General features: G+C 39.3%; 2 protein-coding genes across 4 annotated transcripts in view; one reads left to right on the plus strand and one right to left on the minus strand.

Annotated features, from left to right (window-relative positions):
- PRG4 (proteoglycan 4) overlaps nucleotides 1-9,232 on the plus strand; it is a 34,916-nt gene extending 25,684 nt beyond the window's left edge. The window contains exons 7-12 of the mRNA XM_039486748.1: nucleotides 913-996; nucleotides 3,758-3,897; nucleotides 6,250-6,406; nucleotides 7,213-7,407; nucleotides 7,628-7,753; nucleotides 9,080-9,232. Of these exons, the coding sequence (XP_039342682.1) occupies nucleotides 913-996; nucleotides 3,758-3,897; nucleotides 6,250-6,406; nucleotides 7,213-7,407; nucleotides 7,628-7,753; nucleotides 9,080-9,189 (812 nt within the window). The 3' untranslated portion in view covers nucleotides 9,190-9,232. The remainder of the gene's footprint in view (nucleotides 1-912; nucleotides 997-3,757; nucleotides 3,898-6,249; nucleotides 6,407-7,212; nucleotides 7,408-7,627; nucleotides 7,754-9,079) is intronic.
- Nucleotides 9,233-9,250: 18 nt separating this feature from the next.
- The window catches only part of TPR (translocated promoter region, nuclear basket protein), a 76,429-nt gene continuing 69,871 nt past the window's right edge, over nucleotides 9,251-15,808 (minus strand). For all 3 annotated transcript variants that reach the window (XM_039486747.1, XM_039486746.1, XM_039486745.1), the window contains exons 47-51: nucleotides 14,273-14,368; nucleotides 13,907-14,063; nucleotides 12,116-12,234; nucleotides 10,371-10,469; nucleotides 9,251-9,431 (exon numbers count right to left, since the gene is read on the minus strand). In XM_039486747.1, the coding sequence (XP_039342681.1) occupies nucleotides 9,376-9,431; nucleotides 10,371-10,469; nucleotides 12,116-12,234; nucleotides 13,907-14,063; nucleotides 14,273-14,368 (527 nt within the window). In that variant the 3' untranslated portion in view covers nucleotides 9,251-9,375. The remainder of the gene's footprint in view (nucleotides 9,432-10,370; nucleotides 10,470-12,115; nucleotides 12,235-13,906; nucleotides 14,064-14,272; nucleotides 14,369-15,808) is intronic.

The following is a 15,808-nucleotide window of genomic DNA, read 5'->3' on the forward strand; positions in this document are numbered from 1 at the left end:
ACATTCGAGGATCTGAGCCTAAATCTATATCTGCTCTATCTATGTGAATGAAAGAGGAGACAAGAAAAATATTTTCAGGACCTCTTAGTTTGAGATGGCTCAGATATACTATGAAGGATTGAAAATTTCCTGCAGTTTTTTTGTTTCCCATCTAAAACCCAGAGTACAGAGAACTGTGAAAAGCTGATTAAAACAAAACAGAAGAGGTAAATTCTTTTTTCAAATTTCTATAAGAGATTTCTGGACAACAATTTGAGTCAGTTTTTATCCTAAATCCATTTACCCAATGCACAATATTTTAGCCCTTTTAGACTTTTTCAAATAAGCATTGTTTTTAAAGATAGTATTTAAACAAAGAAGAGCAATCCACTAAATAGGCAGGAAATGGATAAAAATTAAATATGAGGTTTATGTGAGAGCTAATTAATTTGGTTATTTATTATGGTATACTTAGAATTCTACCCAATTTTTTTTCTGAAATGCAGGTACTCAAAATATTAACAAAAGAAAACTATAGATTGCTATAAACGTATCAGAGTTTATATTCTTTGGTAACAAATATCAAGGTTAAAACTTTGGAGAACATATCTCAAATGAACAATAGCTATTATTTGTAACAAATATAGGAATCAGAACCCTGGTTCCTGAATAGTCTCAAACACTAGGAAGGAATGGTGCTTGTCTGCAGCATTCTTATTCAAAGTTTTACTTTTATGCTTTTTTTATAGTGTAATAAGTTGATGAATACACAGTATAGATTTCCCTATGCATACTCCAATAAATAATGAAACCAAGAGTCTGTTCCATTAACAAGAGGTTTATCTTACCTGACAATCCTACAGCATTTTAAGCTATTCTTTGAGTTTCAACTTCATTTAAATAAAAAACTATACACTAATTATTTTGTACCAGATGAACAAGATAAGAATTTGTGTAACGGAAAGCCAGCAGATGGAATAGTTGCTTTACCAAATGGAACTTTAGCTGTATTCCGAGGTGAGTGGTCGACTGGATTTTTATCATTTTCATGCCTTCACTTATGTTTGAATTAAGTACTTACTTTTTGGCCTTTCCTAATGATCAGATAATATATATTTGGGCTAGTGTCCATTTAAGTCCCACTTCCTGATGCCAAAAGGAGGCAACAGCTCAATAGTACTTCCAGGGCCTCACAATTAGTGTGGCAGAGGACATGGCAAAGTATTTGCTTTTGTGAGTGGTGCTCTGTCCAAATCACTACCAGGAGTGTAATGTAAAAATATAATGAAAATGCCATGTGATGCATTTTGTGTGTTTTACAAGCAATTGATTGAATCTCAAAAAGTTCAACTTCCAGAGATTCATTTTAGAGTGTGTGTTACAGAGTATAGAGTATAATGTAATTACCAGACACTTATTTTGGTGCATATGGCACATTGTTGTTAAATTATTGCAATGTTTATGCTCCAGAATCTAAGATTTCATTCAAAAAATTATCTAGCCCTTATAGTAATGAAGTAAACCTTCCAAATGTAACCGAGGGCTTGTCTACACTTCCTGAGGGATCAACAAGCAGCGATCAACCGCAGATCACTCTCCCGTCGACTCCTATACTCCACCAGCTCGAGAAGAGTAGGGGGAGTCGATGACAGAGCATCTATCGTTGACATCGCATAAGTAGATCTAAGCTACGTCAATTTGAGTTATGCTATTAGTGTAACTCAAATTGTGTAGCTTAGATCGAATTTCCTCTGTTGTGTAAGACAAGGCCTGATACAGGAATGTCTGCTTGAGTCTGAAGACTACCTGAAATACCAGCTCTAGGATCAGTGTAAAAAATAAACTGCTTAACAAAATAAACACACATAGGCATTACTGTACTGAATGGGAGCTGGGATAACAATGCATAACTTTGGGGACAACTACATACAAGTTAGTTTTATTGTGCTAAGTAGGATATGGGCTACAGAAAAGCAATGGAAATTTCTCTTTGCAGGAACCCCAGAACACCAATTCATACCTTTACCCATCCCAGTTTCCATCCTCCACTAATAACTTCCCTACTCCTACTGCTGCTCCCTTCTCTAATTTTTTAATTCTGCCTGCTCCTAGTGTTTGATGAATACATGAACATAGAGCCCCATTAACAATTATTAAAACTTTATAGGAAGCAAGGACCAGATGACTTTAAGAAACTAACAGAGAAAAAGGTAGAGTTAAAATAAGGGGTATAGATAGGAGCCAGAGATAGAAAAGGCCTAGAAATCAAAGGCAATTAATAAATAACTCTACAGCAGGGATCAGCACCTCTGGCACGCGGCTCGCCAGCATAAACACCCTGGCGGTCCGGGCCAGTTTGTTTATCTGCCGCGTCAGCAGGTTCGGCGGATCGCAGCTCCCACTGGCCGCGGTTCGCCGTCCCAGGCCAATGGGGGGGGGGTGGGAAGCTGCAGCCAGTATATCCCTCGCTCGTGCCGCTTCCCACCACCCCCATTGGCCTGGGATGGCGAACCACAGCCAGTGGGAGCCGCGATCCACCGAACCTGCCGATGCAGCAGGTAAACAAATTGGCCCGCCCGCCAGGGTGCTTACCCTGGCGAGCCGCATGCCAGAGGTTGCCGACCCCTGCTCTACAGCAATAATCAGACACTCTATCCCTCAAAATAATCATATCTCCTATAATAATTAAATGTGACTAGCGTCCCACAAACAGAACACAATAATAAAAAGTGAGAGCAGCCCAGGAGTTTACCCATAGCCCTTGGAGTGAACCTCTGTGTACTACTACATGGGTGCTTGGTGTCACCAACCCAAACTATTGACCTCACATGGGCCTGACTGGCTCCAGACTAGGCCTTCACTCACCCCGATCCCTTTTGTATGTAACACTACATGTAGCGTAGCCAGTACTCAATGTTGTGGTATCATCTCATTTCAGTGCAGATAGTTCGCCTTCTGGAGTGAACCAGGACCTAGGTTGCTCAAAGCCAGGTGCCTTGATGAGGCCTAACAGGGGAGGTGGGGAATTAGGCCTCCCCTGCTGAATAGTGGAATCAGAGTTCCTTGTTGATCGTAATGTGTAGCTTGATGAGTGTGAGGGGTGAAGGGAAGGGCTGGCTCTTCTCCCCACTCAAAGCCTTCTGTACTTCAGCTGTTTGGGGACAGCTAGCTTGGGATGAAGCCTCCCTGTGAAGCTGGGTGCTGCAGGATGGCATGGTTTCTCTTTCTGGGAACAAAGGGGCTTTGCACCATCAATGCCCTTTTCCCAAACAGTGTGTTTGTGCAGGCTTCATGCATGGGGCTAGGTGATCCCAGCCACAGAAAGGATATTCTGGGGTTGTGGTTGGCTGTTCTGTCAAGTCAGTCAAAGTCCTCCTCCTCTTTGCTGTCCCAGCAGCATTGCACAGACTTTGCTGCCCTCGGCCACTTAGGTTAGGCAGACTTCCCATGTCATCCTCCTTCCCCAAGCTTGCTGAATGTTACTTTTCCAGCAGATGCTTCTGGGCTCCAGGCACTGCAATTACATGGAGGGTCTGATCCTGCTAGGTGCTGAGCCACCTCTGTTACCTTGAGTACTCACCCTTGCAGGACTGAGCACTTACAGAGGATGTTATGCCATTTCAAAGAGGGTGGCTCTGTGGTCCTTGCTTCTACTATTTAGAATTCTGTATGTGGTATTGTCTGTACTATTCTTAAAAAAAAATAAAAGAATAAGTAGGGGCAAAATGGTGCACATCAGTGAGATTTTTCAGGGCTAGAACTATTTTTTATTTTACAGGTCATTACTACTGGCTGCTGGATTCAGCTAGGCAGCCAACAGTGTCCCCTCGTAAAATCACTGAGGGTTGGGGTATTCCATCCCCCATCGACACTGTCTTTTCCAGATGCAACTGTGATGGCAAAACCTTCTTCTTTAAGGTAGGGAAGTTATCTTGCTTAGTTTGAGTATTTTAAAAGATTTAATTGAAAAAAATAAAAACAATGAAGGGCTGTATAGCAAAGAGTAATAGTAAATAAATAGGTTCATGAGCTCAGCTGACAACACACCTGTCTAATTGCCCAGTTTGCCTTAATGAGTATTCCTGTTGGCACTCTCATGAAAAAGGTCAAGGACTGAAGGGACATGCAGACTGAATTAACCCTTCTAAGGCAGTTAGAGAGGATGAGCCCACAAAGGGTAGCGTTCTCTGCTGAGGCCTGTATTGTATGCATTCTATAGCCAGAAAATATCAGTCCTCAGAGTTGTCAAGCTGGATCCTTTCCTGTGCTCAAAAACTCATTATATAGATATAAAACCGACTACCAAAACCATGGCAACAATAGACTAGAATTAACAAGCTGCAGCTGTGTGGGAGCTGTGACACTCAGGCTCACACTGATGCCTTAACATGGTTTCCTTTCCTATTGCTACATTGTATGTCTGAGGTAAGAACCTGCAACAGGCAGAATGAACCCAAATACTATAACAAGACAAAATCCTCTTTGCAGCAGAGAATGCAGTGCTCTTTCTATGATTTGTAGGTTACACAGTATAGTCTTAAAGTGCACTGGGCCAGGAAAGAGAATTTCTAAGAAGGCTGCTGAGGAGTGCACATTTTTAGTACCACCTGAGGAAAAACCCTTTCTCCACTTGCCTGCCTCCTGAAGTACAGCAGCCTGGTAGAGTTCTCCATCCCCTCACACCAACTGTCATAGGAGAGGAAGGCAACCAGAAAGAGCCCAGCAGCTCAGGGCACCTCCTCCCTTCCTGTGAGCAAGGAAAAGATGTCTCCTCAGCAACACTAAGCCTGGGAAGGTGAAAGAAGGGCTCTTGCTACAGGCACGGGCCTGGGAGTTCGGGAGGGCTGGTGGTGAAGAACCTCGGGATTGATGGGAGGGTTGGGGGCAGAATTAATTGATGGGGGGTGGGTGTGATTTCAGACTACTTTAAGTACTGGTTATAGGTGAACAAACAATGGATATGCATGGGGCATGCCTGCTCTTTAAGCCATCTGCAGTGTAACAAGCACAGCTATGTAAAGTGCAGTCTTGGTACTTTTAAACTGCTCCTAACAGGAAAGGAGTGTCAAAGTACTCGTAAGTATTGTTCGATGCAATTCCCACTGGAGGGTAAGAAATTCCTACAAAACAAGAGTAAGCTGACTGTACTATGAACAGAAGCTTCTTACTCAACAAATTGGCTCATTTGTATTCAGAATCTTCTGTTTACTGCAGTAACAAAACTACGGCTATGTCTACACTACACGGCTTTTAGCAACACAGCTGTATTGCTAAAAGTCACGCAGTGTAGCCTCTGTTTATCTTCTTTCCTGCCAATAAAAATCTTGCACCCTCAACAAGCAGGGTTAGTTCTGTTGGCAGGAGAGTGCTCCTGCCGACAAAGTGCTGTTCGACACCAGCGCTTGTCGTTGGCAAAACTTCTGTCTTTGGGGGTGGGGGTTAACACCTCTGACAGACAAAAGTTTTGTCGTTCAATTGCCAGTGTAGACAAAGCCTTTCTACTTTTTAATCTTGCTGATACTGCAGAGCCAATGAAGCTAAGGGAGGGAGTCGGCTTGTGAATCAACAGAACTGTTAAAATGACCAAACTGCAGCCTTCAGTGAAGCCTCAGTAACTTGACTGATACAGTTGCACAGGTGTTAACAGGGCATAATTTGAAAGCACTATGGTTGCACAGGTGTATGCAAGGGTGTAATTTGAACCAAAGTTTTTTTACTGGTGATGAACAAGCAGGAAAACACACAAACCCAACTTGACTTTTATAGCCTAGAATGAGGTTAGAGGACTGGCACTTAAGAAAAACATTACGTGTCAAATGAGCAAATTTGAGCTGGAGATTAAATACAAATATAAAATTTCAAAGATGGATCCCCACAATGCCTTTTTTAAACAGGCATTTTTTCTGGTAGTTTGGGTGGGAGTGATTTTGAGCATCAAACAGCAGCTGTGAAACATGAACTCTCTAGAAAGCCCAGTACTTAGCTTTAGCTGAGGTGAGGGAACTCTCTCTATCACAAAAGTAAAGCGGCTGCTGCTAAGTGAAAAGGTTTGTGCGCTAATGGAGGTTTAAGGAGCCTGCAGAGTAATCTCTCGAACATTAGCAACATTAATTTTTATTTTGATGGATATACCAGTAACTATTTTGGCCAGCTTTACAATGTACAGTAATTGGATGTGGATTTCATAATCACCTGTGTAGTCTACACTCAAGCCTATCAGCAATGGACATTTTTTTCTCCTTAAGTAAAAGTTTCTGCTTAAATCCTCAGGGTTCCCAATACTGGCGTTTCACTAATGATGTGAAGGATGTGGGATATCCCAAACAAATTGCAAAAGGATTTGCAGGACTAAGTGGGAAAATAGTAGCAGTTCTTTCAGTAGCACAACACAACAAAAGGCCAGAATCTGTGTATTTTTTCAAGAGAGGTATGTTTCACGTCGACAAATGTTATTCAGCTTATTTCTTTTGGGAATAAAACTCCTCTCCATTTTCAAGTAAGACTGCATGTCTGACAACAGATAAGTGATGACGACAGTACATAGCGCACCAGAAGGTCCTGAGCTAACCTGAGCCTTCAGACAGAGCTTTTGAATGCCAAAGTGATCATGGAAGTTTACTTTTCAGGATAGGGTTAGGAGGAAGAGTTTTACCATCATTTGAACGCTATTCCAGTCACAAGTTAATGAGGCATGGTAAGACCTGAAATAGACCAATCACCACATATCTATGTATGGAACTGTTTCTCAGTCATGGTTTCTTTCCTTGTAAAGCACTGGGTTTATCTTATTTGAATGGCATAGCATCTACACAGGCACATTTGAAGGAGCTATTCAGATTAAAACAACTAGGCAAGTAAAATAAACCCAATCTTGCAATCCTTCTTGAGGAATGGGAATTATGCAAGCAGAAAGCTTGCAGCATCAGGCTAGTGCCCTACAATTTCACCTTTTCTTCTCAAGGGGATTGATCCCATTCACTCAAATAGTGCTTACTACCATGGATAGTCTCATTGACTTTAACAGAACTACTCACAGAAGTAAACAAATGTTAGGACCAGGTCCTGTTAGTATCGTACTTCCAAGTTATATATGTAATTTTGAGGCATTTCAAGCTGAAAGTTTCCTCAATAGCCTTTGGACTCTTATCTTCCCAGCCTAGCAAGTTCATATTAGGGTACCGATGACATTTCTGATTCAACTGTTTTCACAACTGGAACAAACTTCTGCTTCAGGTGGCAGCGTTCAACATTATATCTACAATCAAGAACCAGCCAAAAAGTGCAAAAAGAAAGTATATGTTAGGTACCCAGCTTATACACCCAGAGCTGTGATCAAGAGGAGACGCTTTGAACGTGCAATAAGATCAGCAATCATGTACCGCACACCAGTCATGTACCACACTCTCAGAATCAACCATAATCCATCTGGTCAGTTATATTTAATGTTAAATGTTTTTTATCTTCATTTTAAAATTAATAGTCTCTGAAGGACAGCATTTTTCATCTGTTCAACTTCTTTAATGTATGCTTTTAAATCTCTCCATCCTAGCAGCTGTTCTCTCTCTCAGCTTCTCCTCCCAAGTTATAGCTTTGCCCAGCCCATGTTTTAATATATTTTCCTAACTTAAAGCAATTTTCTTGTCTGCAGGAATATTACATCATGAGGTTAAAATAAATTCTTACTGGAGAGGATTTCCAAAAGTAGTTCACTCAGCTATATCAATACCTAACTACCAAAGGCCAGATGGTTATGATTACTATGTTTTCTCTAAAGGTAAGTTAAAGCTAAAACACGTTAGCTCAAATCTCAAAGGCAAGTGTAGCTTTCTGAAATGTGAAGTTACCTACCCTTTCCACTGGAAGAGAACTGCCATGGTGAAGTTTAATGAGTACTAAGGATCAGGCTTAAAAAAAATGGCAATAACTCAAGCTTCGCCCATAAGCCCTGAATAAATGGATGTTTCTACTTAAAATGATCAGCAGAGAAATAGCTAGCCTGTGCCACAAGAACTCAGGCAGATAGGATTAAAAAAGGATTGGACATTTATATAGGGATAACAAGACTATCTGGAGTGGTCAGTGGTGTGAGAATTTCATTCTTGAATGGTTTGTCATTACAATGAAGTGGTAGGACTTTTGCCAGTGACTTCAGTTAAATTAGGATTTCACTCAAACACTTCAGGATTTAAATCCCTGTGCTTCAGGGCATAAATCAACTTCTAATGTGGTTAAGGAGAAACTTTGCCTTTGGGCAGCATCCCATAACAACACAGTGAATGATTTTGTTGTTACACCTTCCTCTAAAGCACTGGATGCTGGACTAGGGCCACCACTGGTCTAAGCCACTATGACAATTCCTATCATGCCTATGAAATAAGTGAGACAATGCACACCCGTGGAATAAGAAGGTTCCACTTTTACAGTTTTAAGAAAAGGCTTAAACTCTTTAGATCCTTCAGAGAATTGCTGGCACAGAATTCAACTGAGCATGAGACAGCAGAGACAAAGAACATTCTCCTCTTAACTCTCAAGCCTTTAGCTGAGGGATGGTTCAGTTGTCTGTTCAAGTGCACCCAATTTTACAACTATGAAGAATGTCCTCTGGTATTTTTGAGTGTATTTGAATCAGCTGTGTTTGGGTTTCAAAAAAAGATCATCTCTCACAGTATAACTCTGAACAGTGTGAAAGCTTCAAAGTAGTATGTGTCAAGAGACTTGACAAGCTGCCAGTATCTTTTTTTAAAAAGGGAACTGCTTTTATAAAAATGGGGTACTGTGACTCGACTAAGTGGCACAGTTTTCCAGGTGCTAGCTGGCTATAACTTTAATAGGGTAAGATTAGATAATTGCCAATACTCAAATTTGGGTGACTAAAAAGAGTAAATGTCCGAATGAAATGCTTTGTCTGGAAACTTCTATTAAAGCCTCTCTGTCAACTACACGTGCATCAAGTGTGATATAATGTACCAGTTCTGCCAAAGTGACAATAAAAAGGGAAAGATGTAAACTCAGCACATTAATCTGAGACCTTTTTATGTACTAAAGACTTCCTAGATCTGGAATTTTAATTTCCACTCAAACTGCACTTCTCTCATTGCAGATCAATACTACAACGTGGATGTGGCCAGCAGAATAGCAAGATCAGTTACCTCTCAGACTGGGCAGACGGTATCCAAGGACTGGTATAAGTGTCCTAAAGATGAATTGTAAGACAGGATTTTAAAGAAAGAAGCCATTTTAATTTGAGTTTGTCTAATTTTATTAATAAAGACATTGAAATATGCGCACATCAATCTACGTACAAAATGCTGCTTTTAGCGCTGCAATCATTACACTTAAGCAACAGTAGTCAATCTGACAGTCTGTATACACAGCATCAATTACTTTACAGAACTTTTAACTAATATTGCCTCTGTTTAGGCCTCCTCTGCCTCCCATTGCATGAGTTACACCTGTTTAGGGAAAGAGAAGAGTATTAATGCAAGTACTTTTCCCCACTCCAGTAATCAAACATTATCAGTTTGCTGATGAGATGAGTGTGCCGTGGAATACTCTGTTAGCAATCTCTCTCTCTCTCTGTGATGGCCTAGCATAAGGAGGTACTACTGTGGACTTTCATTCCATGGGCCAGAAGAGTCACAACCACGGCATGCTCAATTATGGGTGGTTTGTCAACAGCCAGCCTTTTGGTTAGGTGTGACAATAGATGGAATTGCAATGGAAATCCCTTCTAGTTCTGTAAGTGCATTTTTTATGGGGTTAGATCCACAGCATCTGAATGTTAACAGACGTATCTGCGCTAGCACCAATGTATGCAGAATATTTAATATTTATGTTGATGAATAAATTTAATCTAGGTAGGGTTTTTTTTTAATGTGGGGGTTGTTATAGTTAAAAATCATTAGTAGCAATCAAAGTAAAATCTGGAGAATACTAACATAATAAGCTTCTGTAATTTCAATCATTTAATTTTCTTTAAAAAGCAGCATAGTGATTCCAGACATCTCAACGAAAATCTTAAATTTGAAATAGGAAAATTGTGTTAGGAGTAATCTTAAAGATCAGAATTGTATCATATTGAGCTTATGTCCTAGCAATAAATCGCCAAAAAAAAGTAAGTTTAAAATCTACTGCAATTTATACACTCTCTAAAATCAGAGTCAGGAGGAGGACGTTTTCTGTAGTCTTTTTGCCTGTCAGCCAAATGAATGCTTTGGGTAATATATATTGAATGCTGTGAGGGGCAGGGACCTTGCATTATTCAATGTCTCATTATGTATACTTATGGTGGCATTATAGATATCCAGTTTCAAAAGGGTTAAGAAAATTAAGAGGTCATTTGAAAGAGTACATACATAGTCACAATAATTATAGCATTGACAGCCACTTACCCCTCTGCCTGTTAAACTGACGACCACGGACACCAGTTCTTAATGTTGGTGGCTGAAGTCTGACACGCCGGAAAGGCTTTGGCTGATTACTGCTTGTGTCTGTAGAAAAGGAAGAGTTTCAGAAAGAATATACAAGATTGTTACTGCAGTATAATTTGTAACTGTTAGTGAGTCCATCGCTTAATTAACATACACCTGTACTCGTCTTTCGTATTTTAAAAATTTGAGGGTGCAATATATTTCATTAACATCTTCTCAAATAATAATAATAAAGCCTCAGATTGAACAAGTATGTTTGTTTTCCTTTGATTATTTTTTTTTAATCTCATTAGCTGGGTTAAATTATTTGCAGCTAAGACCAAATGCATCTAATTACAATCTTGCCCTTTTACTTTTGCATTGCTTACACCATATCCCTTTAAAAAATTCCACTGGGACTAAATTTTGAATCCCATACTCACAAGAGTAGTCCCACTGAAATACATAATCACAACTCCAGGAAGGGATTCCCAATCTGACCCTAAAACTTTCTTTTGACGTGAGTATCCTTCAAGGTATTTTAAAAAGTTCTCTCTTAGAAGATATTTTGTTTTGTTTCCTTTTTTATCTCCATTAGTTACTGATGACAAAAATACGGTCCAGTACTCACAGTCTGTTGCCCTCACCGACTGGAAATGGAAATTAAATAGATGAAAAAATGTCAAACTTTCCAAAGATTCACGTCCATTTTATTTCGAAATGGAGTGACAGACTAACGGTTGGTAGACCAATGGATTAAGAAAAGAATAAAGCTTTGCATCTGTAAATACTCATATGCCCATCATGTTACTTGTAATTTTTCACTTAGTAAAGGGATATTTTAGCACAGTGGCTCCCAACCTTTCCAGACTACTGTACCCCTTTCAGGAGTCTGATTTGTCCTGCCTACCCCCACGTTTCACCTCACTTAACTACTTGCTTACAAAAATCAGACAAACATAAAAGTGTGTCACTATTACTAAAAAAATTCCTCACTTTCTCATTTTTACCATATAATTATAAAATAAATTAATTGGAATACATTGTACTTACATTTCAGTGTATAGTATACAGAACAGTATAAACCAGTCATTGTATGAAATTTTAGTTTGTACTGACTTCGCTGGCTAGTACTTTTTATGTAGCCTGTTGTAAAATTAGGCAAATATCTAGATGAGTTGACGTACCCACTGGAAGACCAATGCGTACTCCCAGAAGTATGAGTATCCTTGGTTGAAAACCACTGTTTTAGCAAACCTGTGATTATTTATAAGCAACCCAGATGTCTTAGAGGTTTATCCATGTTATCAACTGATACAGAACAAAAATCAATACAAATTTAAACACTTATGGTGGAAGAAGTTCCAGATTCAGGATAAATGCCACTCATCTGCCTACAAATCACCACCTTCTCTTATACAATGCTGCCATAATGATTAGAATTCACTCATAATTCAACTTGTCAACACACTGCTTGAGAAGGGAAGAGAAAGTTGAGTGTATTCTTAACAATGGCCACACCACTAACGTAAGTTTCCTTTTGACCCACTACGGAGACAACAATAAGTATTCAAGTTATGCTTCAGAAGGGACATTAAATGTTCAAAATAGTTGGTCTTAGTTTGGTCTCCACTGCCAACAATGTGTACTGCACTGGAAAAAGGCTTGAGGTACAAGCATCCTGCAAAAGAGTAGGAAACAATCTGCATTAGGAAGGAAGCCAATACCTGCTGATGAGCTGGAAGGAGGATCCTGACTGGTGGAAGGGAGGTCTGACTCATCAGGTGCTTGAACAGATTCTTCTTCTTGCTGGCTATCAATTTCTAGACCAGCTTCTGATGTCATTCTGGAACATAAAAATTCAGGTGTTGAACAATGGTGATAAAACTCAAGAGAAATTGATAATTCCCTAAGAGCACAGACAATTTTGTTATTTAACAGGAAATTGATTTTTGTTTTACCTTGCATATTTTCATACACACACTTCACTTTTTTTCCTACCTTGTTACCAGAAATTAGAGATATTAGTATTTTAAAAATAAAGGCAGACAAATCCTCTTTGGCACTCATCTACCCATCCACTGCACACCACCAGGGTGACTGCCTGATCAGAAAAATGATGAAGAAAAAAATAAAGTTTACTTGGGTGCACTTGAGTAAAACCATGTGGCATTGAAGAAGTTATACACCAATCTGCTCCCCATATTAAAGATATCAGTGGGTAAGGAGGGAGTAAATATTTAATTTAAATGGAAACCAATAAGACTATGCAGTATGATCCAGTATATGAAATTTAAAGGCTGGGGAAAAGAGATAGTTCCGAGGGTTTTGCCCAAAATGTCCTTTTCGGTGCAATACCTAAAAGGCTTGGATTAATGATTTTTCAAAAAGCCAGTACCAAGACAATGAAAGACAACAACAAAGCTATCTTAAAGAGCACTCTACAGAGTCCAATGGAAGCTTCCCAGTGGAAGGACAACTAGATCAGTTGATTACATGGAAATCTGAGGGAAAAATAAACAAAATAAAAATAAAATCACTTTAAACAATCTATGGGGCTGCTTGGTTGTATTTTCTCCACTTAACTCCCCATTTGTGCTGTTTTATTTCCCCTGCCTGGGTACAGGACTTTACATTTGTTAAAATCAAATTCTACCCTTTATCAGAAGCCCCACAGCTCTCCAGGTCACTCTTAGTTTGTTTTTGTCCTGTATGCGTCTAATTCTGGTGGTGTTCCAAATATTGCTAACACCTGAACTTCAAACAACACACACAAAAGAAAAAAGCATTTAGCAGCTGAGCAGAGAGATGCTTTAAAAAAAAAATAGGTACAAAAAAAAGCTTCTGGAAAGCCAGACAGTCCTGGATTGGGCTCCAACTATCACTGAATAAAGCCTGACGGATACTCCACAAGTTAGTTGAAATGCTCAGCAGACCAGTTTTGAGAGCCACTGCATCAATCCATTTATCAAGGAAATGCATGCCCAACTCACTCATGCTCTGGGTGTCCAGAAAGGGTTTATATTCTTTTAAAAGATTTACATTTTGTTTCTGTTATTTCTGCAAAGTAGTAAATTAAGTTGTTCGGAAAAAAGGAAATCTGACACTGAGCTGTGACCATTTTGAGATGTCTAGAAATTCTAGATCCCACTACCAGCGCCAGAGGTTGAATAAGCCTCTGATTCAGAGTTTAATTTTTGTTTCCCACTGCAAGCGGATTAGCTTGTGAACAACTTCCACCATAAAGTGGAAGCTGCACTAATCCTGTTTTCAAGATGAATATAGTTCAATACAGGGAGACCAAAAGAAGAAGCTGGTATTGAAGGAGGCAAAAGGTCACCAGATTCATTTTACAATTAATTTAGTAAACCACTCAGTGCTGGTGATCCCTCTCTGCCATGGATCAAATAGAGCTAACAGACAACAGACACACTCAAACAATGCAATGCAATGAAAGCATGTAAAACTAAATCTCAAATACAGAATTAAGTCTTAATCCACTGAGTAGTGTATCTTACCCTTCAGATTCTGCTTCCACAAAAACCTCATCCCCATCATCACCCACTCCAGATTCAGTGGTAGTGGATAAACTGCCAGTGGACGTTGTAACCATTGGAACAGACTGAGAAGCATGCTCTGAAGGATCAGCTGTGGTACTTTCAGTAAAAACAGTCACTTTAAAAAACAGAATCAGGAAAAGCAGTTAAGAGAAAGGTTATTTTGAACTTCTACCCAAATTTATTAAAATATTGGGTACTACAAGAACGCCGTCTGCAGCAATATTTTCACCATAGCAATAAACAACATAACAGTAATATTATGCATTTTGTTAGGAAGTCAAAGCATGTAATATTATCGCTACACTTTGCAATACTGATTCTCACCTGGTGCTGCGACTTGCAGCGGAGTTGTTGGGACACTGCGGCCACCAGATTCTTCTTCATGGGCAAGGAAGAGTGGTGTTTCGTACATTCCTAAACCTACAACAAACAACTCTTGGTATTAATGGATGTAGTGAAAGCCTGTTAGACAGCAGAAAATTATATCATTATCTGAAGGCAATCTAGGTATAGTACAGTACTAGTCCTAGTACAACCCCGATGTAATCTATTGGTTTGTATTTAAATACTGAGACTGAGTACTTGAGATTACTCAAGAGTAAACCTAGTTTGCACTTATGTAGAACCTTCAGCCCAAAGTTCTTCAGTATTAATGAAATAAACTAAACTACACTCCCACTTTAAATAAAATATCTCTATTTTAAAGACAGGGAAATAGATGCAGATGACTTAAGTGACTTGTCTAAGGTTATACAGAGAATCAGTGAGAGCTAAGAACCAAACCTGTATCTTCTGATGACTGACCTGAGCTTTAACCATAAGACAATGCTTCCTTTGACCAACTTAGAATTTTTTTTTCAATTCTATGAGTGAAAATCCTATTAATTGTACATATGCAATTTAGTTTAAGCTACTTAAAACAAAGATAAGTTATTTCCAAAATAAATGTGTCACTCAGTAATGGGAAATTTATTTTACAGAATTTAAGGTTGAACAGAAGTAGTCTGGGCCTTCAAGCAATCTGAGTATTTTTTACTCTATTTTTTTTATAACAGCCCATCCTTTAAGCTTTGGTTCACTCCCAACTCAATTAAACTATCATATCCTTTTCAGATGAATATTGGAAGATCCCATGATATTTACTGTTTACTTGAAATCTGTCAGACTTTTATTACTGCAAGAGAATCTCAAACAGGATCAATTTATTTTAGAGCCAAGTCTTGCCAAAAAGGCCAGAAAGTAATATTGTGCTAACTACCCAGGTTCGTTAACATGAGATAATTTCCCCTAAATTTATTGAAACCTATGAAAAGAGATAGGCACTGGGTAATTATGCAATTATGAAAATGTCTCATTTGGCAAGCTTGTGAAGGCCCTACACTCAACTTGATGGCATTTACGTACGTACGTAATGCAGTAACTTTTGAACTCTGAATCCAAGCAATTCCAAAATTCCAGGGAGTGTTCTAGGCATCAATGGCCACGCTGATGATTTTGGATAAAACTGAAAAACTCAAAGGGTGAAAACTGTGGATACATGAAGCCACTGCCAACTCTTTAGCACAAACCAGAGACCTCGAACACCTCTGCAGTTGTCTGAAGACCAAACTAGTTGACACCACCCATTAATGCCTTCCAGCACAACAATACTCCTATCTCATCTGTCTATCCTCTCAGTTCAGTTTAACATGTTGACACAGTAAATGACTGATCTTCCAGTCAGAAAAAAAAAAAAATAATGGTGGTGGGGTAGGGGTGTACACACAGATCCTGCCATGATGGAAATGGTGTGGGGGGAAACTGGGAATGCTGGAATAGGGGGCACACAGAACTCTTAGTGGGAGAAGGTTTGGGGACCCT

This window comes from Mauremys reevesii, linkage group 8 (assembly GCF_016161935.1).
Source record: "Mauremys reevesii isolate NIE-2019 linkage group 8, ASM1616193v1, whole genome shotgun sequence".
NCBI classification, from domain to species: Eukaryota; Metazoa; Chordata; order Testudines; family Geoemydidae; genus Mauremys; species Mauremys reevesii.